The sequence below is a fragment of the Apis mellifera genome, linkage group LG11 (assembly GCF_003254395.2).
Source record: "Apis mellifera strain DH4 linkage group LG11, Amel_HAv3.1, whole genome shotgun sequence".
NCBI classification, from domain to species: Eukaryota; Metazoa; Arthropoda; class Insecta; order Hymenoptera; family Apidae; genus Apis; species Apis mellifera.
Window position 1 is genome coordinate 13102242 of NC_037648.1, and position 25104 is coordinate 13127345.

Genomic DNA, 25104 nt, shown 5'->3' on the forward strand with positions numbered 1-25104 from the left:
AAAGAATTAATTATTAACAAAATTTTTTTGGTAATCTAGCGATCGATAAATAAACAATGTTAACTTATTTTTCCAATTTGAAGAAGTGAAAAAGGAAGAAGGACTCTAACGCTCTCTCTCGAGAATAATGTAATCAGATTGGAAAGGATTTTGAGGAAAAAAGAGGCTGGGAACGGGTAAAGTTGAAAAGCGTATTAACCTTCATAAATTCTCCTATCTGGACTGAAAGAAGTTAAAAAAAAGAAAAAAAAGAAGAGGAAGAGGGAGAACAAAAGATTGGAAGCGGAGGGGCATAAAAATTGGAACGTCGATCGAAGATAAGGCGGTATAATAATTTGGAAACGACATTTATCATCCTCCGTTACTACTAGTTTCAGTAGTGATAGTGACCGATGTGGTCGGCCATAAAGTTCCATATTGGTCCGTACGGATTTTTGATAAAGAGGGAACAATTTCCTCCGATGATGAAATTGTAATTAATGTAATGTATTAAACTAAAAATGTTTACAATTATAATATTGATCTAATAAAGACGACAATATTAGATCGATATTTAGATTTTTAGAGATAATTTTAAATTCATTATTCACATATAAAATTTAGTAATCCTTTAATGATAAATAAAATTCGAGGGTGAATTAATCAAAAAATATTCCAAATAAATTTATCAATTTGTCAATTTCATTTTTTTAATCCAATTTTCGAATTTATCAGCGAAATAAATAAGTAATAAAAGATTCCTAAATAAAATATTGCATAAATAAATTGAAATAAAAAGAAAAACGTACCCAAGATTTGAAGAAAATCCTCCGAGAGAAGAAAAAAGAATATCCAATGTTACGCAACATTGCAAACACAGCGGTTGGTTAACGCCGCGAGGGATGAAGAAATATATGGAAAAAACCAGATCCCTCTCTCCCTCTCTCTATCAATACCAAAGAACGGAAGAAGAGACGAGCGAACGAGAAAAAAAAAAAGAGAGAAAAACCGCGACCATTTCCGGCTTGAAGCGGATCCAAGCGACAAACGTTGGAGCAGAGCGGAACAACAATCTTCCCTTTGTTTCACGCGGGGCCGTGCAAAGCGACGGTGCTGCGCAACCCCACCCGGGCCCGGTTGGCCAGCCTTCAATTATAGAGCAGCCGAATCCGCGCTCGGCCGAAATAAATTTACCCGTTGCTCGACATCCCCCTTCCCCTCCGCGTGTGCCAACAATTCCTTCGATCACCATTTTCCAACAGGCGCAACAGGATCTTTAATAACTTCTTTTAATCGATGTGTATCATTTGATTTTGTAATCATTGATTGTAATCGTTTCAATTTGAATTTATAGTATAATTCGAAGAATCTGGAAATTTTGGATACGTATGTAATCATAATTGTAGGATGAATTCGACGAATTTGTGAGTGTCGTGTAATTGAGAAGAGGAAGGAATGGATGGTATCGATACACCACGTGAAATATAAATTTTGATTTAAAAAAGAAAGAAAAAAAAAAGGAAAGGAATGGAGAACGTCTGGCGTGACAAAGGGTCGCAGGGTTGACGTGAATCGTCCGATTGTGAAATATAGCGGTTCTTGTAATATTTTATTTCGCGTGAACGATGGCTTCGAATTTATAGTGACTCTCTCTTCTTTCTTTGTTTTTTTATTAAATTTCAGATTAGAGTGGAACGTTATATGGAACATTTATCAATATCGGATGCAATGAAAAATAAAACGCTCTCTTTTTCTTCTTTTTTTAAATACGATTGTTTCGAAGGAAATATTTGTATCCGTTTATTATATAAAGTTTATGAGAAAAAGAAAAGGATGGATGGAAAGATTTTCGCAAAGAAGAATTAATTCAGGATATTATCTTCCTACAGACTATAATTTGTTCAACTTTGTTTAATAATTAATTGACGTTCAATCCCTCAACCCCCTCCTCCTCCGCAAAATAATGAATAAAATTAATATCAAAAATTCACTACCATTTTTCGAAAAAGTATTTCATCCAAAGAATCTAGCAAGAAAAAATGAAACAACTGTACTTTTATTACGAGCGAAATAATTAAAATCAAAGATAACTCTACATTTTTTTCCAACTATGCGTATTTCATTCCAGAATTTCGATATCGAGGAAACTTCTCGCTGGTCGATTAACAAAGAAAAAAAAAAAAAGAAAGAGAAATTAATTTCGCTAAAAAAACAAGGCGTAACAACGCGCTTTATCGAAAGAAACAAATTGCACTTAACCTATAATGCACGCCTCTGAAATATCGATTCTATTAAAGTCGTTGATCAATGGATGGAGGGTGGCCATTAGGACGAAAATCATAGGCCGAGTTCTCGTTTTAATATCTGTTAATCGGGGGAGGGGGGTAGGATAATTAAAGGCGCGAAACGACGGGTGGATTTTCGGCGCATCTCGACGAACAAACGGGCGCATTACATTAATGGATCCTAATATTCGATCCCCCACCTGCGCCGTTTGCCATCCCACGCTTCCAACGAACGAGCATCCACTCCTCTCCTCCCCCCACTCTCCACCACGCCGCGTTTTAATTAAGACAATAATTAGCCGAAACATCGACCCGATGTAAATCCGATTAGCAGGGCGCGTAACACGAATTCGCGCACGTGCAAACAATTCCCCTCCCTCCCTTCCTTCCTTCCTTCCCCCTCCACCACTCTTTGGATCGATCGATCGATCGATGCACGTCCCTCCAATCGAAACGTAATTGAAATTGGCCGCGTACAAATGTAAATATCTCGATAAAGCATTTAGGGGAGGATGATAATTGGTCAGAGAGATGTTACATCAAATACAGAGTAATATTGTTGGAAAGAAATCTTAAGATTGTTCTTAAGTTGTTAATAAATCGAATTCGAAAAAATTCTTCGATCGAACGAAAATGATGAGAAATGTCACTCTTTTCGTTTTTTTTAAATGAATATTTTTAGAGATGATTAAGAGATAATTCAATCCGGGTTGGGATGCGAAAGATATCAAAATGGAGAATTCGCGAAGAAAAGATTCGATCGACGAAAGGCGCGAAGGAAGGCGAACGATTCGATTTTAACTTAAACTCGGGAAAAGTTGGCGGGCGGAAGTTGAGCACTTCCCAACAACTTCTCCCAATTCTCAAGGCAAATAACACCCGAATCTTACGGGCTAAAAGCTCCAATTATCAAAATTGGAACTTGAACTTTGCCCGAGAACAATTGCCCGCTCGTTAACCTCCGCTCTGATCGGGCAAATTCTTCCTCGAAAATCTCGAAAACGCGCGAAATTACGATGTAAAATCTCTCTATCTGTCTATCTCTCTTTTTCTCTCGTTCTCCAATCGCGAAAGATTTCGAAGAGTCGATCCGATTTTTCAAAATCCGCGCCGCCACAGGATTTCTCGCCTCCCGTATCGGAAACGACAGTTGTAGGCCACTTGGCCAACGACAAATTTAATTTAACGAGTCCGGGCGGCCGTGAATTTAACCGGCGGTTTATTCGATTTCACAGGTTTCAAGCTCGTTTCCACAGAGTTGGAGAGATTTCGACGATGCCAACGCTCGAATCGCAATTAAATATACATTAGCTGAGAGAGTGGACATGGATCAGCGAGTTAATCAGGCCGTAATCACGGGAGAAACGAAGCGTGGACGAGAGAGGGGATTAGAATTTTGATCGGAAATTTTTCACGCAAAATGAAAGACATTTGCGTAAAGTATTCAATTTTCGATTCACGGATCATTACACCAAATGACGTAATGAAGTAATTATTCGATTAATTTATCGAGCGTTACGAGCCACTTTCAAGTAATGATTTACACCAATTACATCTATTCAAACATCCAATATCCATTCCCCTGGCGCGTTACGTATACATAATTAAAATAAAACGAAGGAAAGCCAGAAAAAATAAATCCGCAGTCGAACGAGAAAGAATCGAGAGAAACGTTCGATAAAATTTCGTACAATACGCGATAAGCAAAATAATCGCAATACAAAACCGTGCAATTTTCTTACCACACCTCTTCTGGATTAATTAAATCCGCGAAACCAAGTATCCCGTTGCAAAACAAAAACAAAGTTGCCCCGAAACAACGTGAAAAAACCGACCGACTTCCTAAACGAGCGACCGCGTTAACTCCTCGCCGCATTTACCGAATTTACCGCTCTCGTAAAAAAAACGAAGAAAGAAAGAAAGAAAGAAGCGAGAAATAAAAGCAGAAAGAGGAGGAAAAGAAAGCAACACGTTCGATCGCGCGCCATAAAAACCAAGTTCCAAGTTACAGCCGCGAATAAAACGAGGGAGGCGTAAAAAAGAAGCTAGAGAGAGGAGGAGGAGTAAAACGAAGAACGATTTATATTTCCATCCGTGCGAATTTTCGCGCGGCTCGCCGCGTTCTGGACTTTCGGCTGTATCGACCGGCCCTCGACCACCAACCACTTCCCTCCCCCCTCAGCCGCCGCCAGCTCACGCGTCTACAAGTCGACGTCTCGTCCCTCTCCTCGACATCGACCTCTCGACGTACGGGCTCGAGTTTCACATGATGGGAATCGTCCCTTTTTCCTTCCCACTTTTCGCCCCTCCTTTTTGTTTGGATATTTCCAAGGCACGATATTTATTCTTTGGATAATACACCCTTCCCTTTTCCTTTGGAATTTTTATTTTTTTCAGAATCCAAGTCCTTGGAGAAATTAGGTTATGCTTTTTTTCTCTTCCTTCTCTCTCTATTCGAGGCTTAAAAAATAGGTGTATCCTTTTTCCGCGCGAGAGAGAGATAAGAAAAAGGAAGCTCGAACAGAGTTGTGTAAAATGGTAAAAATGGTCAAAGTTCGAACGTTTCGTCCGTAAAGTTTCGTTATTTCCTTTCCTCTTGGGAAATTTGAATTTCCCGCGATGAGTTTCATTTATACAAATTTTCGAATCGAATTTTTGGAAAAAAATATTCTCTAATTTTCACGGGGGCTTTTCGATGAAAAGAGGAAAAATAGAAAATCAAAGTCGCCGGAGGAAAGTTTCCAACTGTCGAGAAATTGCGAACCCGTCTCAAAGGTTTCTTTTCGAAGGCATCGAAATCTTTTGCCCGCCATTTAGCCGCGTCCTCGAGCATCCTTTTCTTCCTTTCAGCCGTGAAAGGACAAAGTTTCCCTTCTTAACAAACTCGAATACCGCGGTATTAATTTATCGAACGATGCATTAAAAGGATCCCCTCCCCTCTGCTATCTTCCTATATGATCCACTTCGACATACTCGATGGCGATTAAATTCGATCGATGAGATACGAGGAGAGGATATTATTTAGATTAGATATCGAGATATCCGAGTATCTTTTCATCGAGCCTCAAGTTTTTCAACAACTCTAGAAATTTCGTTTCAAATTTTTCCAAACTTATAAATTTTTTCAAAGCTTCGAATTTCCATTCTCAAACTTGCAAATAAATATTTAGAGATTTAAAATTTTTCTTTAGAATCTCGAAGAAACAACGTTTTTCTCGTCCCAAAAAAGGAAATTAAACCGATCCCCTAAATCGAAGATTCAAAAAGCGTTTTATTTACCCGATCTTCATTCTTCGGATTATCGTGCTTTTCCATCGACGACGTCTGGAAGCGTGGACACAGCAACAGGCGGCAACAAGCTGCGCCACGGTTTCACCAATGGCGGTCTTCTCTCCTTTCTTTTTTCGTTCACGTTAACGCAAGGCAAGGCGCATCCTTCGATTCCTTCGCAAACTTTGCCCCCAACCTCTTCTCCTTCTTCTTCTTCTTCTTTTATTCGCCTTTCTGGCCAAACTCCTCCGTCACACTTTCCTCTACACATCTTTCCTTGTTTCCCCCCAGGTGCACAAAACTCGTTCCTTTCAAAATTTACCGGACATATTGGAAGAGCATAAACTGTAATGGGATAAAAAAAGTTTCGAGGAATGGGGGAGAAAACTTCTCCCTCTATCCATCCATGGGAGATTCGAAACGAGAGTTTCGAAGGAAAACTTTTAATCTCCCCCCTCCCCTCCCCAATCTCTTCTCAGATTTTCGAATTTTTCGAAAATTCGCGAACGAACGAGCGAGCGAACGAACGAGCGAGCAAAATGTTCGTCTTATAATATATATATATATCCAGAGTCTCCATTCAACTGTTTATTTCTTCTCAATCTGGCTTATCCATTACACACTTTATCTTTACAACTTTGAAACAATACAAAGATCGTTGCAATCCATCAAACATCCACGACTTTGTTTCGATGAAAACAACCGCTTTTTATAGGTTACGTGCGAAGACTGGGTTACTCGTGTGGTGACGGGTGGCTCCACCTGTCCACCGACTAATTGAAAAAGAACGAACAATCTCGTCGAAATTAACTCGACGTTGCGGCGCTCGAATCGCAATGGCAGTTACAACACATCGGAGGGATCGGTTCGACACGGAAGCAAGCCGTGTGAATTTATTTCGAATCCGGTGGGACGCGTTTCCACGTAGATTAATGGCGGATTAACAAAGTGTTTCTCTCTCCCCGGGCGGAGCGGTCTCGGTTAAGACTTTAAGCGCTACCTTCAGCAATTAATTTCCAAGTGGATCTCGGCGAGCTCTGGCAAACTTGGTCCGACATTGAAAAAACAAACAACAGACGGTAAATTATCCACTCGCCGCCCTTTGTGTTTGCTCCGCGCGGGAAGTAATTGCCGCGTGGAAATTAGCGAAATACCGGAAGGGAGCGATGCAATTTCTTTCTTTTTTTCTCTCTCTTTTCTCTTTCTCCCAATTTTCCAGAAAGAAAATCCTTCTCGCGTGTTTCCTAACCTCTCGATAGATTGCTCGATCCATTCTCAAAGTTGAAATCTACGAAGAAAGAATAAATATTTTTTTTTTATTTTCAGAGAAATTTCGTTCTTTGAAAAATTTTTAATTTTTAATTTTCGCACATGACGTGTTATAATTGTTCCTTTTTTCTTCCTTTCCATTCTTCTTCGTGAAACGAATGAGATGACAAAATTAACACGATAAATTCAACTTTTTCAAATTTCATTCTGTTCTTGCGAATGATGATGGATATTACACTATCGAGGGCAGGAATTTTTTTCGTTCTTGAAAAATGAAGTTTGGTGGGTAATCGAGAGCGCCACTTCTCAAGTCAAACACCTCAAACCTATCCTCTGGAAAACTGTTCTGTTCGAGCACCCTCCGTGCTCGGTCAGCATCGCCGCCACTCGTCCAGAAATTCATTACCTCGATTTAGCATTAGAACTCCATTGTGCCACGCGAGAAACCCGCCTTTCGTTCGAACAATGTGCAAAGAATTATCCAAACATCTTGCCGATTTTCTTCCATGCTCTAAACTATTTCTACAAGATTTTTCCTCTTCCTCACAATTTTTCTTCTACGCGAATCTTATCCGTATTTCGTAAAATTACGAAACAAAATAAAAAAAAAAAATCTTAATTAAAACGACCTTAATTACGAAGGGGAAACAAAAGGGGAGAGAAAAGTTTGATGATCGAAAAAAGAAAAAATAGCTTTGTCTCGAAGCTTCGCCCTGTTCAATCTTTCTTTAGAAATCTTCTCGAACTTTCCCGATAATTCTGCTTATACATGTACGACTCGAATCTATCTGTCATCCAATAATAACAACGATTAAAGTATCGATAAGAAGTATACGTATCCTCGAAAAAATTCTCCACAAATTATCCTCGATAAAAGATTCTCTACTTCCATCCTCTTCGACAATAACAAAAACAACAACAACGATTAAAGTCGATCGATAAGAGAAAGAAGTGTACGCGAATCCTCGAAAAAATTCTCTCGAGCAAGTTTCTCCTTGGATCGAACATCTCAAGGAGAATTTTGTTTGTGGACATAGAAATACGATCCTCGTGCTTCAAAAACGGCGATGCTTAACGGCCGTTTATCTCGTTAATGACGACGACTGGCCGTTATGGATTAATGAGGACGACGCGGTCAGGACGTGCGCGCTCTCTTCTCGTCAATACTCGACTCGATGAAATATAATCCTCCGTTCGCATCCACCGAAATTTCGACGGTTAAGGAGCTGGCATTATCCGCGCTTGAAAATAGAGCTCGCATTATTTTTTTTTTCTCTTTCGTTCCAGAGATCGGATAGTTACTCAAAAGGAAAAATTTTGTCCGCATCGTATCCGTTTTTCAGCGCTTCGTTCTTTTTGGTTATTAACTCGATATTAATTCTGTCGAACTCTAAATCCGTCCTTCGAATTTGAGATGAAAAATTTAGCTATTTAACGATATATCATTCTCATAAGATTACGCATAGCAAAGAGCTTAGGAATTTATAAAGCGATATCAATCCAGTGGTGCCAAAGGATCAACATTTGAAAATTGGATGTTTAAAAATTTTACTAGCCTAAAATTATCTCGCCAGAAATGTGACGATCCCGAGAAGCTGAAGAAATGTGAAAAAAGAGAAAAAGAGAGGATGTTTCGAGTTTACCTTTTTCAAATCCTTGCTTGCGTCGGCTTCCTCCGCCTTCCGCTTCTCGGAGATCTTGGGCGTCGGGACGGCGATCGTCGCCTCCCGCAGGGGCTTCAGATCGACCTGAAAAAGAGGCAAAAGAGATCGGTTAAAACCGAGATACGTTTATCCTACGTCTTTCTTTTTTATATCCAGTGACAAGTAAAATCGATCGCGCGTAATGAAATTATTAAGAGCGTCCAGCGAGGATTATTGCACATTCGGACGAGGCAAGTTGGCAACAACGCTTACGGCAAGCTCGCACCGTTGCCCAACCAACGCTCACTCGATGCACGAATTTGAAATTTTCCTTTATTCGCGCGACGACGAAACATCGTTCGTTAATCGTTTTTCTCTTTTTTTTGAAATATTCTTCGCAGCGATTCTTCCTCCCTTCGAAACTTACTCCTTCCCAGCTCAATTTTCACTCCATTCTCCCTCGAACAGGATAATAAACGGATAACGTAACGATGGATGACAGGACACGTGACGAGCAGTAATCCCGTTAACGTGTCATCGGCCGACACGTCGTTTCCGCCGATCTCGAGGCCGTTTCTCGTTCCGACCTCTCTCTGTGGAGGGGAGGCCGCGCGCACGTCCCCAAAGTAGTGGGGGCAGCACGAGATTGGGCGTAAATCGATCCTATATATAGCGAACGGTTATTAAAGGCACGCACAATGCGGCGTCGCGCGTTGTTGCCTTGCATCGAGACGAGAATCGGACGATTCCATCCGCTCGAAAGGCTTTCGCTGTTTCTGGATTATCCCCCTCGCGCGGGAATATAGATCTATGGCTTTCCGTAGAGAATTAATCTCACCGACGTAGAAAAAAATTAATATGACTGAAATTCTAAACGTGCATAATTCGTATATTAATTAAAAATATTAGGAAATTTAGAAATATTATTAAATTTAGAATTTATTATTTATTATTAAATTTATTTATTATTTAATTTATTATTAAATTTAGAATTTAGAAATCTCTAATAATTGATACAATATTAATTTTCTCGACAAGTTTCCTTTATAAAAAGGATTGCCCAACTTCAAATTCGATCCAACACGCGGAAATGGAATCGAAGGATTCTTCGGTCAACGTGAAATCGCCTTCGATTACGAAGTGCGCGCGGACGCGAGAGTTAATCGGGATAATCTTCGAGGAGGAGGGAGAAGAAGAAGTGGGAGCGTAATAACAACGGCGAGATCTCGCGAGTTGAATTAAGTTGATTCGACGTAAACACGAAGAACACGATTTCGACTCGTCGCGCCGATAACGTTTCGAGAAGAATTATGATTCAACGATACTCGCAATTATACGACGATCGATATCGGAATATCGTTCCAGATGTTATTCCTCTTGTAAAGTTCAGTTTCTTCATGGAGGTTGACGTCGCGGAAGACGGGAATTGATCGGATACTTTCTAAAACGTTATGGAACGTAAATTATGGAGATTATCCGCCCGCCAATTATTTCAAGTACCCGCACCAATACTCTGAAAAGTAAATACTGTTAGGAAAATGCGTGCGTAATTACGGTTTATTAAAACCTTATAATCGAAGGTAAATAGAATTCTGTTACATTACACAGAAACTTTCTAAAATTTCCATAACCATTTTCGGATCTTTCTCCATTATTTTTCGACGAATCGAAAATAATAGAAACCTCACCAAGAATAGAAATAAAATATTTTTTTTCAGAATAACCTCGTCGTCATGATGAGAAATTTTTTTTAGGATTCGCTCTTCGCGAATTTTCAAACGAAATTGAAATCTCTCGAAGAATTAACAAGCAGGTTAATTCACTTCTCCTTAAACGATTCGATCTCGTGACTGAAACATTGCCACACAGGATGACGATTATTACTTTAAGCAACATTTTTCTTACTATCCATCACGAAAGAATTTTTTTTTTTTTCATGAAAAGAAGTAGATCGAATTTCCAACTGCTCTACCCGAGAATAGAAGAACAGAAAATTTTCAGCAGTTGAGATATTCCACTTAATTTCGCGAAATCCTCGATCGATTAACGCGCCATTAGAACTTTGGACGGTTAATTACGCCATTCAATTTGAAAGAGATGGCGAATCTCGAAGGAGCTTTACGACCATTGATCTCGTGTTTTCATCGATTTGAATGATTTACGTTCACCGTTTCCGAGATTTCGATAGAACGAGATTTTAGGTTTCTTTTAATCATTTTCGATGCGGCCAAACAAGAACCACATTTCGTGAAAAGATTGGAAGAGGCAATGGATATTAATTTGATACTTTATACACGAAGGAAACGTCGGTTTTTATCGGAAACCAATGAGGATATCGACTTCCTTCTCTATTAAACGGCAACGGGGGCACCTTTTTATCTCCCTCCCTGGATTTGCGGCAAGATTTACGGGAAATCGTCCCCCATTTTTTCCAAAACTTTATTATACCCAGCTAAATGATCGATCGTTGCGAGGAACCGTTCCGATTCTTTCGATATCCATCCTCCCATTCTTTTCATTTCCACATCGATATATATATAACAAATCTCCCCTTTGAGTTTCCAAAACGAAATGAAAATTAATTAGAAACGATCGAGGAGAGACTCGCCTCGAAACGAATGGAAAATTTGAAAACTGGAGACCGATCGAGGAGGAATCGATGGAAGAGTGTTTCTCGATCGATAATACAGGAGACTCGCTAGCGCGAGGTTTGTTTCGGCGCGAATCAGCCTTTACACGGTCGCTAGGGTCGCCCCTGACAACGCCCTTGCCTGCATTGCGGTGCCCCCTCAGCCTGCCGCGTTATCCTGCAACCATAACGGCTGACAATTGGAGAGAAGGGAGGAGAGGAGCAGCTCTCTCCGCCAACAAACCTTTCAATCCTTTATATATATAACTCGCATGCTATGCCAGCCTAATGATATATACTCTCGCCTTTAACCTTTCTCTCCCCCCTTTCTCCTTATTTTAACGCTATCTAAATAATCCCAGCTTTGATCAAAAATTTATCACCAAGAATTTTATAAATATATACAACAACAACGTTTCGAGAATCGAGAGAGGCGTGCAATTCACGATTCACGTTTGGAATGGGATTTCTTTTTACGAAGGTGGTAATTTGGGCGTCAAATATTGTTGATACGTGTCTTTTTAATAGTTGGTTCAATAGAATATTTTGAGTGGAGAATTTCCATTTCCTTTTATATACGATGAAGAAGAGAGAAGGAGAGAAATAATAGATTTTTTCGAAAAGCTTGGGCTCAAGAGGGAAGTGTAAATGGCGTTTTTTTTTCGGATGGAAAACACGGGCGACGTTGCTTGGCATGCCAATAACTTGCTACATCTCCGATTTCCATTCGTTCAATCTGTCTGTTGGTTTTATTTGTTAAATTCTTTTTAATTTCTCTTTTCAACAGCGATGGAGATTCTTGTTTATTTCTCCTTCCTTTACAAAGTAATTGTAAATAATTATCCAGCGATATAAACAATGTTTCATTGCAACAATTCTTTTCGTTAGAAATATGCTTGTTCTTGCCCTCTAAAATGAAGCGAGACAGAAATAGAATGCTCGAAATGAGCGCGTTTCTGAGAATGGAAGAAATAAAGATAAGATAAGATAAGATAAAATTTCAAGTTGGACAGAAACGAACTTCTATAGAGATATCCCTTCCCTGTATGCGAGAACGGTCTGTATATATAATCTCGTGGAAGAAGAAAAAAGACACCGAAATCCTTTCCATTTCTTCCCTTTCCCTTCTTCCCTTTCGAAGCTGAGAATCGTATTGCGTAAAGAGCGATACGTCGAATCATGCACCGTGAATTCCTTTGAAAGCCAGCCTCGAGAATGCGAATCGAAACCGTTTCCTCGCTGTTTGTTTACGAAATCTGGATGGGTGTATCTCGCTCCTGAAAAGGGATCGTGGAATAATTCGAGGGTACGAATTATATAAACGCGTGCATAAATACGAATACGAAATTTTCGTTTCGAGAATTTTCGCGGTTAATTATGTACGCGAAATAAAATAAAAATAAAGGATAATTGATTAGCGGATTGAATAATGGAGTGGAAATCTATTCCAGCTTCTATCGAATGTTCCACGCCATTTGAATATTTCAATATCCATGCTTGCTCCCGTAATGGCGGCCAGTATAATTACCTCGTCATTTAGCAACGACGATGATACACCGAATTTTATTCCAACTTTAATCGAGGATTTTAAAATTTTATTACGAAGAAAAAAATATATAACAACGTGAATGAACTCGATTCGATGATAAATTCGATTGGAGAACGTGCTATTTATCGGTAGGGGATTACGGTAATAGGCGTAGTGGAAAACTTAATTAGCGAAATCTCCTCCACCTTCTCAAGAGAAATCTAGCATTAAAGAGTTGGTAGATGCGAAACATTTGCTTTGCCTTATCTATGCCCCCGATCAAAATTTTCCACTCCAAAAACGAGAGAAAAAAAGAGAAAGATGCACCATCGCCAAATATTATATATATATACACGCGGGTTCGACGTATCGTCAATTACGGGAGAGAATAAAAATAAAATGGAGGGAAAAACAGTCGGATAAACTGGTTCGCGCCGCAAAAATTGCTATATATATACATATATATTCACGTTCGAGTTCGTCGACCCCCGACAATCAACTCCATATATACGTACATACATATGTATATGCATACCTTCGATGGTCAATTTTCAAATGGCGGTGTGTAAAAGTGTAGGCCGGTAGTGCAGGGTACGTATTTATCGACGCGGCTAGCGCCCGGTCACGATAATTAATAGCGGGTTTGCGCGTATATTGCCATTTCGTTGGAACCACGCTCCACCGATTATTGTTCCTTGTTTCGACAACGATTTATCATGTCCCGATGCGCGTGTCACGTCGGATGCCGCATCGTTAATTATCTCGTGGAGAGAGGAGGGAAGAGACGAGAGAAAAACAAAAGGAGACCACCACCGCGTTGGTGAGAAATCGAGAGGATTTGATATCGCTCTGTTGATAATCGTTACCGAGGGAGGGAAGAAAAAAGTATTCCCTATTGATATCCCTTCGTCGAGGTAAATATTAACTTTGATGAAAAATGGCGACAAGATTGGGGGGAGAAGATCATTGGTGGTCGAAAAGAAAATAAAGGGAAAGGACAAAGCGTGTATTTCCTATTGATAGCTCGTTTGGAAACTAGAGTTTAAAGAAAGTCGAGAAGAGAAGGAAAGAAAATTGGAAGGAAAAGAGAAAACGGGAGAACGAACGAGGTCACCGTGTAATAGAAATAAATATTAATTCCGGATTGCAAAATGGCGATACAGTTTGGAAATCGCATGGAAAGTCTGTCTTCCGGTGAGTTACGGCCTTTCGCCTGGTTTCCCTTCGATACACTTCTCGATACATTTTCCTCTCGAAAGCAAAAGCATTTTCCTCGAGAAATAATAATTTTTCTTTAAAGTGGGTCGAACGATGATCAATTTCTTTCCATCCGTGTGAATAAATACATTTTATAATTTTATTAAATTTCGAACAAGAAATTAAGAGATTAAGAAGAGATAGAGATCGCGAATGAGAATTAAATTCGTCACGGTGAAGGTTTCGATCCATTTCACTTTCTAAACGTGTTGTTCCATCTTGGCCTCGCATCCAAATTCGTCCAACTCGATAGACGATATAATATACAACGGACGGAACGTAATAATAACACAACAACAAATAAGCGAGCCGTCCGCTCTCTTATTGCTGAAATTGATTACTGCTGCGAATGATAATTAACCGATTCGTATTCATCCAATTAAAATTTCACGTTATATCATAATTTCATATTCTCCCTCCGTATCGCAATTATTCGCGATATGTAAAATGAAATATTTTCATTTTTCGAATACCGATCCTTACTACCTATATTATCGGCGGATCGATAAAATTGCCGTCGTAAAATTATTCGCCCAACCTAACCTAACCTATTATTCCTATTTATTTATCTCGCAGCCATTTCCATTATTAAAATACCTATCCTCTCACCAATAAGCCACGTGTTATGCACACACATATATAAAACGATCACGTTACAACCACGATATGTAACTTAAAAATCTCTCCTAACCTCAAATTTCTCGCGCAACCCGCGTATTGCCGACGCACGGTAAAAGAAGAAAAAAAAAATAAAACTAATGTAGTCGAAAATCGAAATCAACCCTGGATATCGAATATATTTCCACTGCTAGAGAGCTGGAACGAGAGGATCGTTTCGCAGCCTTAAAAGCAGCCGGCCACGATTCGAGTTCTCTCGCGGGAAGAAGCCGCAGTCGCCGCAAGAAATTTACGCGGCACTCCAAGTCTGCGAGGCAATAATTCAAATAATTCAGCCCGTGGGGAAGGGGTGAGGCCGAGTGGGGTGAGCAGTGACAGAGCGTCGCGTAATAAGCCTTGGAAATTCATTAAATATTCTTTGCTTTAACGGCACAAAAGTGGAGCCTTAATGGGTCAGAAATTTATGCATCTTGTTGCATTATGCCTCTCTCTCTTTTTCCCTCGTTCTTTAACGATCTACTTAGCACGAGGAGGAGGGATAAAGGGTTCTAGAAGAAAGGTATCTATCTGCGTGTATATAAATTAATAATTTATCCAGAGAAAATAAAATGAGATAATTTTTAATAATTCCTTCCTAATCATTTTTTCGAGCTTTTCTCCATGAACTCGAACAAGGAAAAGGATTCCTTCCTCCTCGAATTTCGAAATATCGCAAAAATTTGAAAATCTGTCGAATGAATGGGAGAATGAAGAGAAATTCGTCAGCGAGAAATTTGGGTGGCTGTGGACAAAAGTGCGATTAGTCGAAAATTCAATGTGTGTTTCGAGGGCGGCGCGCTGCGTCCGTCGAGGAGCGGCGTGTTAACGATCGATTTGTATTCCACAACGGTTCTAAGCCTCGCGAACAATGGCGAACACGCGCCACCGGAATCCTGCGACGGACTCCCTCGAACGGCCCCCTTCCGACCGATTAGATTCGAATCGATCCGTTTTCACAATCGCCGCCTGATTATTTTTGTTTCCGCCCGAGAAACAATACCCCTCCCTCCCTCTCGAAAGGTTGGAACAAAAGCGCGGCGAAAAGAAAAACCGGCGATTTTTATGTCTCGTCGAGTTTTTTCTTCCCCCCTCCTTTGTTCTCTTCTTTCTAAAATTGCAACGAGGGAGAAAAGGATTTTGTTTTGTTAAATTAAATCGAGATTCCGTTCGATTATTACTACTTTTCGATTTTTTGATATTAAAATTCGATAAAAATTCGATAGATTTCGAGAGGCTGAGAGATAAATACGCATCGATGAAATATGTGGAGCACATGCTGCGTAAAATTTTAACGACAGCTCAGCGAGGAGACGTTTGAAAAACAGGAAGAAAATACTAGCTTTTTAGGCTTTGACGAAAGATATAAACGGAAAAATCGTGACTGAAGGAAGAAAGCTTGCCTCTGATCGTCGATGAGCATCGATCTGCCCGTAATTTAGCCGGCTAAATGAAACGAAATATAGAATCGTTCACTCCGTTAATTGCTTCGATTTATGTCGATCAGAGGAATATTGGTGTCAAAAATTTGAAGAGGAAACTGTTCTTCGATATTTTTGATGGGGAAAAAAAGAAAAACAATTTTAAAAGTGTACCACTTAGTTAGTAACAAATGGAAATCGTATGCAAATGGAAAATTGGGTACTATTTTTTTTTTTTGAGAGGGTTAAAAATATTCAACCGAATATCGTCGAGATAAAAAAATAAAAAGTAATAATAAACTGGTCAAAGCTTCCAACCACGTCTCACTTTTATAGAAAAAAAAAATTAAAAATTAAACAAAAATATTAAACAAAAAATCTATAATTATATTTATTATAAAATGAATAATTAAAGCTAGGATAATCTATCTATCCTAACTAAATAATTTTTGTTTAAAAAATTTTAAAAATTTTCAATTACAAGCTACTTAAATTTAATTTATAAAATTACATAAATTTATAATAGTTAAATATACATTAATTTTTAAATTTGAAACTTTCAATTCGTCAACTCATTTAACGATATAAATTTTCTCGATAACATTTCAAATAAATTTGATCTTTCGACTTTGCAAATTTTTATAAATCAAATTCATCAAACGAAAATGATATTTTTAAAAAAAAGTGATTCGAAAGATTGAAGGAATCGAGGCAATTGATCGGAGAGGAATTAAAATTTCTACTTTTCAACGCCGAAGCAGTGAAAAATTCGAGGAATTATATTGGCCCGTCGAAGGGAATTAATTGCGATCGAGGCTCGATTTATATCGAGCAGGGCAACCCTCCCCTCCCCTCCCCACCGAAAAAGCGGCGAAAAAACCGCCCAAACGATTGTTCGAGCTGCTAGCTCGAGCCTGGTAAAACGGTTGTCGTCGACACAACAAATTCGAGTGGGCGTCGAAACGCGAATAAAATTGAATACCGTGATCGATTGATCCTCCAAGACTCTCGAAACGATCGAGAGTTCGTTCGTGAACAATTCTCCCCTCCTTCCATCTTTTCACGAAAGAATAAAATCGTTATCCTCCGATTTCTTCATTCTTCTTCGACAGATACAAGTTTAGAAATCGAAAGAATTCGAGATCCTTTCGAGAATTATTAATAATTTCAATTCTTAGATATTTACATTCCTTCATTTTCACAGCCGAAAAAATTGGCCGAAAATTATCGAGAATTGTTTTTCGAAATCTACGATTTATTTAACATCGAATTGTTTCTCGAATCTGATTGCACGTAAACAAAGCGCAACGGTTCGACTCGAGCAGAGGAAAGAAAAGGAAAGGAAAAAGGCTAAATAAAAGTATAAGAGTATAAAAATGAATAGGACAGGAATTTTTACGCGGCGAAATCTCCACTGCCCGGGAAAAAAAAACGTATTGGGGAAAATATCGTACCATTTTTTCTCTCTCTCCATTCCCAAAGTTCCCCTACCTTTTCCCGGCTTGAATATTTAATCGTGGAAAGAGGCACGATAAATCGTATCCTATTTCAAAACACGCCTTTCCACCCACGGTTCTACCTTTTACGCGGGATTAAATTTTCTCCCCTCTCGGACAACGTCGGCGACGTCTCCTCCTCCTCCTCCCACTTGACGTGGAAATTTTAAAAAACTTTATCGATTATTATTTGCAATGGAGATTTCCCTTCCTCGAACCGTTTCGTTCGCGGAACAGAATTCCCTTGGCCCGCCACCGATTATCGCGTCGTTCAATTCTACGGAACGTTATATTTCCTTCAACGCGAGGATATGATTTTGGATAAGAAAGAAGATATTCGAACGGTTCTCTTCATTCATTTGCTCTACGCTTAACAGGATCGTCAAATCCACTAGGATCAAATTTTAACAACTGGAAAATTTCGTTTCATCCATACTTTTCAATTGAAGACCTTTTAGGATTTTATATTATTTTTATATTTATTAATTTTCAATTCTCTTATCGTTCAGGAGAGCACGGATAATTTTAAAATTGCAAATACTCACATTAAACCTGAATGTAATAATAAACCTCCACTAGGAGGTGTTATTGGATTAGTAATATCAATTTTAATTCTATATATTACAATTCTTTATAATTGAATTTTTATTAACAATTTTATTTTATTAACAGAACTTCGAGAGCATGTAAACGGTGTCCCAAAATTAACGCAAGATTCGAGTTATAAATATAAAAGAGTGTTATCTTTTAAGCGAATGACAAAGTACGTAGGATAAGGCAAATGGCCTCCACGAAATTTTTCACGATCGTGGCTGAATCTCTCGTGATGCGCGTTGCGGGATCGTTCGACGTAGACCTTCGACTTCGAACAACCCCGTAAGAAGAAATCCAACGGCGTTAAATCGCACGATCCACCAATTCTGATCACCGAAGCGGGAGAGCGCGCGGCCAGGAAACGTCTCGCGCGGAGATCGAATCGTTTCGCCGGCTGTCCCGTTGAAGCCGCGTGTCGGCCGCGTCGATGTCGTCCAATTTCGGCGGAGAGAAGCGTGCCATCGCGTCGCGATATCGAGCGCCGTCAACGGCCGCCGCTCGACCAGCCTCGTCCTCGAGAAAGCGTGGCCCGACCACGCCTGCTGGCCAAAAAATCCGCGCCAAACGGTGACGCGTCGCGGCTGCGTTTGTTCCTCGCCGATCGCGGCAATTTCGCCGATCAACGAAAACGCGCTTCGTCCCTTTTTCGCGATTGATAATCTAATTCCGCGTTTTTCAGGCTTGCCAACAACTTAAGAAATGGCAGCAAATTCAAATCTCGCGTCGATTAATTCGAGACACCGTATATTATCGTAGAATCCTACGAAATTATTCGTAGAAGCTTATCGTCAAGGATCGAAGAAAGTTCCTCTCCTCCACCGATTAAGAATCCTCGACGAGGAAAAGAAAGAAAGAGGAGAGGATTTAGAGAGATCTTGGATTGTTCGAAGGAAGAATCGACGGATTTGAAATTCCCTCCCTCGTAAGAGGATCCCCATCCACGAATCAGGGAGAGCGGGTGTTTCGAGGGCCACGACGAATTCTCCGCCTCTTTCGTAATCCCCGTTGGCGCCGTTAACTCGTCAAGTGTCCAAAAACGTGGGGGCGGAAAAAGCGAGAGAGACGAGACGCGCATCGATTGTACGGAATTATTCGAACTCGTAATTTTTTCTCCCCCCTCTCTCTTACTCTCTTACAGATTATTTGCAAGAAGTATAAGAAGGAGAGAGAGGAGAATAGTGTTAATACTGGAAAATATGTGACGAGAATGGAGGGATGTATTAAGAAAAATAGGTTGAAAGGAGAAAGGAATAAAAACGAAAAAAGAAAAATTGAATAAACGAGGAGGAAGAGATATAATAATAGAGATAAAAAATGTAATATATAATAAGAGAGATAAAAAATGTGACAGGGAGAATAGAAATATCGAGATCTGGGGGGGAAAAGGAAAAAGATCGACGAAAATTTTGGGTTAATTGTAATCGAAATTGAAATTCGACGAGGAACGAATTAATGAGCTGCGAGAATTAATTAAAACATCTGAATTCTAGAAAAACCACGTTCAAAAAAAAAAAACGAAGAAAGAAACTTTTCCCGAGTAGGAATAATGAGAAAATAACAAACCATAGCGTTAGAAACTATAAAACAAATATCTACAAACCGCTAAAAAGAAGAATAATAATAAAACCCCCCAAAAAAAAAAGAAATACCAGAGAAACTCGGGGACCGATTACAAAAAATCGCGAGTAAAAAAGGAGGAAGCATCGTGCCTGAAAGAGAAGGAGGAATGCGAGAGAGCGAGAGAGAGCGAGAGCGAAGGGAAAGAATTTTGAATAAAAGAGGAAGAGAGACGAGAAGTCGATTGCGCGGAAGCGTCGACCGGATAATTCTCTCTCTTCCCCCTCCCTTTGCGTCCGCGGCCGCGGTAATATTTCAGAACGTCGTTTGCACGGTAAATTACACGAGAATAATCAAAGGGACTTCCGTGGCTTCTCGTCTTGGGAGAAGGCTCGTCGACCGGCGACCAACTTGGAGCGGGAAAGGGTGGGGGGAAGAGCGCGGTCGGAGAGGAGGAGTGGGGACGCGGGCGGGTTGTTTCAACCGTGTACAAGCGGGCTAAGTGCGGCATTGCCACTCTAATAGGGACGTGTACTGTGTCGTGCGTTCCTTGACGTCATACGTTGCACGGTTATTACTCCGCTTCCCGCTCTTTTCTCTCCTTTCTCTCGATTCTTCTTTTGATTCGTATATATATGTGTATGTGTGTGTGTGTATATACGTTGTTCGAGAGAAAAAAAATTCCCGTCCTTTCCCGTTTTTACAGGAAAATTATATAATGGATTTGTTGCGCGAATTTCGAGATCTTTCTTCTGTCCCATTATTGGACGGTTTCTTGAAATCTTCGATTCGATTACGAACAAAGAAATCGAATGTAATCTCGTTTCAGGGGATATCGATTGGTCGAAACGAGATTATCATCAAAGGGGAAGAATCCGTGGGTGTCTTTCGATCGATTTCTTCACTTCGTTGAGAAATAAAAGTCGAAAATATATTATCTGATTTTAAACAGATTTTTTAAAAAGATAGATTACTCAACTTGTTAAATAATTGTCGTCACTCGTTGCGTTACCTTTTTAATTCATCTCTCTCTCTCATTCGCATCGAAGGATAAATTCTCTCCATTCCAAACTCGAACGAGTTTCAACTTTCGAATGAATATTAACATTGTGCGCCTGTTCTCCACATTCTCCATTATTCTCCTGCTCGAAAATTATGCGACGAAAACAGCTTTAACTCCATTTCTTCATCGAAAAAATGGGAAACCTAGGCGTCCGCAAATCGTTTCGATGAACGAAGAGAGAGAGAGGGAAAAAAACAGGGAGAAAATTTCATTACGAATTTACCGAACCACCACCATCCCTTTTCATCCGAATATTTTCCTCCAGTTGAGAGCTGGAACCGTGGCTATCCCTCCCCCCTCTCGACGTGGATAAATTAGCAACAGGAATTCCCCGCGCGCCGTTTCGACCAAACAAAATCAAAAGCCTGGGACGAGGAGGAGGAGGAGGAGGAGGAGAGAGATATTCAACGAAAACTCTCGTGTACTTTGCTCCGTCGGTAACGCGTTTCAACGCGGCCGCTTCCAGGGAGTTAATTATAAGCTCCGGCCTTTAATTCGCCAAAGATACGGCCGCGTGTATTTATCATTCAGGCTTGGTGGAACGAACTTGGTTGCAAGGAACGGATGGAGGAACGTTGGAGCAAAGGGTATCGACGTTTCTTTTCGAGGATCTTTCGGATCGCTTTGAACGTTTTCAGGGAAAAGGAAGGGGTTTTTCGCTCGATTTCGTCGATTTTCTTCTTCTTCCTTGGAATTCCAGCTTTTTTTCTACTTTCTTAACCTTCGATTTTGAAAAGATTCATCTTCCTCGAGTATACGTTAAATTCGATACCTTTTTCTTCTTTACCTTCGGTAGGTAAAGGAAAGAATCGAATAAAATTCGATCGTCTCGTACTTTCTTCTCCTTGCACGCACACAAAAATAGTGATAATTCAACGTATATATTTCTACATTCGACGCATTCCTCCCGATATTTTTCGAGGGAGATGATCAACTCGACTTCTTCCGTCGCTCAATGACTTTCGTCTTTTTCGTTCTCTCTTTTTCTGTCTCGCGTCGCAGCGGCGAGCGGCGTTGAATCAATTAACGTCGTTACGTTGACGCGCCGCTTTGATCGCGAGAACAAGCCGGCCGCTACGCTTGTTTGACGATGTAGATTGTGTCGCGTGCACGGGCCGGCCGCTCTTCCGCTCTTGTGGAAGGAGGAGGGAGGGGGATGGAAGGCGACGTTGATCGAGGGCGAGAAACGGTCAACGTTCCGAGTCAACAAGGGGGAAGAGAATCGCATTGTTATTTTAAGCTGGCTTAATATAATTAACTCAATCTCGATCATATCTCCATTTATCTCCAATGTTTCTTCCTTCGTTCGAATAAATATTCTTGAATATTGTTTAATAATAATGTAATGATTGTTGAACAAATAGGAAAGAGGAAATGAGAGAAAGATTCATGGGAGAAAAAATCGAAAGTTAGTTATTTTTCCTTCTCGAGTCGAAACATCTCGATGAAAGAGACACGCGAGAGAAGCAAAGAAATAGAGAGAGAGAAAGAGAGAGAGAGAGAGAAAGAGAGAGAGAGAGAGAGAGAGAGAGAGAGAGAGAGAGAGACAAAGAAAGAAACAAAGAAAGAGACAAAGAGAGAGAGAAAAAGAAATAGAGAGAGAATAGAGAGAGAATGGAGAGAAAGAGAGAGAGGAAGAGAATAGAGAGAGAATGGAGAAAGAGAATGGAGAGAGAGACAAAGAAAAATAGACAAAGAGAGAGAGAGAGAAATAGAGAGAGAAAAAGAGAAAGAGAAAGAATAGAGAATGGAGAGAGAGAGAGAAAGAGAAAGAGAATGGAGAGAATGGAGAAAGAGAGAATGAAGAGAGAATGGAGAAAGAGAATGGAGAAAAAGAAAGAAAAAGAATAGAGAGAATGGAGAGAGAGAGAGAGAGAGAGAGAAATAAAATGGAAAGAGAATGGAGAAAGAGAGAGAATGGAGAAAGAGAGAGAATAGAGAGAGAGTGGATAGAGAGAGAGAAACAGATAGACATACTGACAGACAGAGAGAAAGAAACAAAGAAAGAGAGAGAGAGAATAGAGAGAGAATGGAGATAGAGAATGGAAAAAGAGAATAGAGAAAGAATGGAGAGAGAAAGAAATAGAGAGAGAGAGAGAGAGAGAGAGAGAGAGAGAGAGAATGGAGAAAGAGAATGGAGAGAGAGACAAAGAAAAATAGACAGAGAGAGAGAGAGAGAGAAAGAAATAGAGAGAGAAAAAGAGAAAGAAAAAGAATAGAGAATGGAGAGAGAGAGAAAGAGAAAGAGAATGGAGAGAATGGAGAAAGAGAGAGAATGAAGAGAGAATGGAGAAAGAGAATGGAGAAAGACAAAGAAAAAGAATAGAAAGAATGGAGAGAGAGAGAGAGAGAAAGAGAAGTAGAATGGAAAGAGAATGGAGAGAGAATGGAGAAAAAATGGAGAGAGAGAGAGAGAGAAACAGATAGACAGACTGACAGAGAGAAAGAAACAAAGAGAGAGAAAGAGAGAGAAGGAGAGGTTGGAGGGGATAAGCAAAACGGAAGCGGTTGGAAGGAAAAGCGGTTAATTCGAGCGCAAGGCGGCCGGTTTCCGCGACTTCCGCCGAGCGCTTTTTCCTTCTCTTTCCGCGATTATTCCGCCGCGGTGGGCGGACCACCCCCCCCTTTCTCCTCGAGCGTCTTGCTCGCTCTTTCGGCGAGGAAAATCTCCACCCTTTCCTTTTCCTCGGCCCCCTTCAACGAAACTCGGACTTCAACGCACTTTAATTAATCCCCTCGTCCTCGCGGTGAGGGAAACGACGCCGCTTCCGGTGCACCGATCTCGAGGACACGCGAGCAAGCAGGGGGGAAAATAGGCGTGGATAATTATTTTAATTCCAGAGAGAAGCGAGAAATAAAATGTAAAGTAGAAGAAAAAAGATTCTTCTCTCTCGCAGAAGAAGAAGAAGGAAAAGGAAAAGGAAGAGAGGGGGAAAGGGAGGGCAATTAAAAAAGTTTCTCGATATTCTCGATGATGCAATATTATCGTTAAACGTTGAGACGAGGTAAAAAGATGCTGGGTTTAATTGGAACATCGATGGCTACGATGCTCTTCTTCCATAAGGTTGATCTCCAATTTTTTTCGAAGGAGAAAATAATTTATAAAAGATCGATGCTTGTAATCGTTTGAAATTTTGAAATTTTGAAGTTTATATTAATTGTTCGTGATCCACGTTTACTTTATTGCAAGTGTGACAACAAGTTGTTCCAGAAACTTTTGTTGAATTGTTGAAAAGTAACGATCAAAGTTTATATACAAATTGGGAAGGGAATTAGTAGAATGAAAAGGGTGCATCTCCTTTCAATCCTCTTCGAATTATTTTCTTTAAACTTTCTGCTTCCCTATATTATTATAAAAACTCTCGTTATTTCACTGTTAAATAATCGATAATGGAATCGATAATACGCTTTAAAAAGCCTCTTCTAGCCTCTCATTATTCCCAAAAACAAAAAAGAAATTTCAATCGCTCTTTTTCCAATTCTCTCTCTTTTACGAAGAAATTCGTGTTGACGAGATGTTGGACTCCTTAATTTAATTCCTTCTTTTTCGATTATATTAGATTGTTGAACGATTTTGAAGAAATATTTCGAAGAATATTGCTAAATTCTTGTTGATGAAATTCGTGTTGGACTCCTTAATTCAATTCCTTCTTTTTATATTAGATCGTAGAATTGTTGAACGATTACAAAATATTTCAAAGAAATTCGTTGGACTCCTTAATTTAATTCCTTGTTTTTCGATTATATTAGATTGTTGAACGATTTTGAAGAAACGATTTTGAGGAATATTGCTAAATTCTTGTTGATGAAATTCGTGTTGGACTCCTTAATTCAAATCCTTCTTTTTATATTAGATCGTAGAATTGTTGAACAATTACAAAATATTTCAAAGAAATTCGTTGGATTCCTTAATTTAATTCCTCCTTTTTCGATTATATTAGATTGTAGAATTGTTGAACGATTAAGAATATTGCTAAATTCTTGTTGATGAAATTCGTGTTGGACTCCTTAATTTAATTCCTTGTTTTTCGATTATATTAGATTGTTGAACGATTTTGAAGAAATATTTTGAAGAATATTGCTAAATTCTTGTTGATGAAATTCGTGTTGGACTCCTTAATTTAATTCCTTCTTTTTATATTAGATCGTAGAATTGTTGAACAATTACAAAATATTTCAAAGAAATTCGTTGGACTCCTTAATTTAATTCCTTCTTTTTCGATTATATTAGATTGTAGAATTGTTGAACGATTTTGAAGAAATATTTTGAAGAATATTGCTAAATTCTTATTGATGAAATTCGTGTTGGACTCCTTAATTTAATTCCTTCTTTTTATATTATATTAGATTGTAGAATTGTTGAACGATTTTGAAGAAATATTTTGAAAAATTTGCTAAATTCTTATTGATGAAATTCGTGTTGGACTCCTTAATTCAATTCCTTCTTTTTATATTAGAT

At 39.4% G+C, this 25104-nt stretch overlaps 1 protein-coding gene across 3 annotated transcripts in view; it reads right to left on the reverse strand.

Moving 5' to 3' along the window:
- LOC410341 (RNA pseudouridylate synthase domain-containing protein 2) overlaps positions 1-25104 on the reverse strand; it is a 165411-nt gene that overhangs the window by 56305 nt on the left and 84002 nt on the right. For 2 of the 3 annotated variants that reach the window (XM_006566399.3, XM_624653.5), the window contains one exon: positions 8447-8551. In XM_006566399.3, the coding sequence (XP_006566462.1) occupies positions 8447-8551 (105 nt within the window). Of the gene's footprint in view, positions 1-5543; positions 5699-8446; positions 8552-25104 lie in introns of those variants that run through there. The other variant, XM_006566401.3, reaches the window with a different exon arrangement.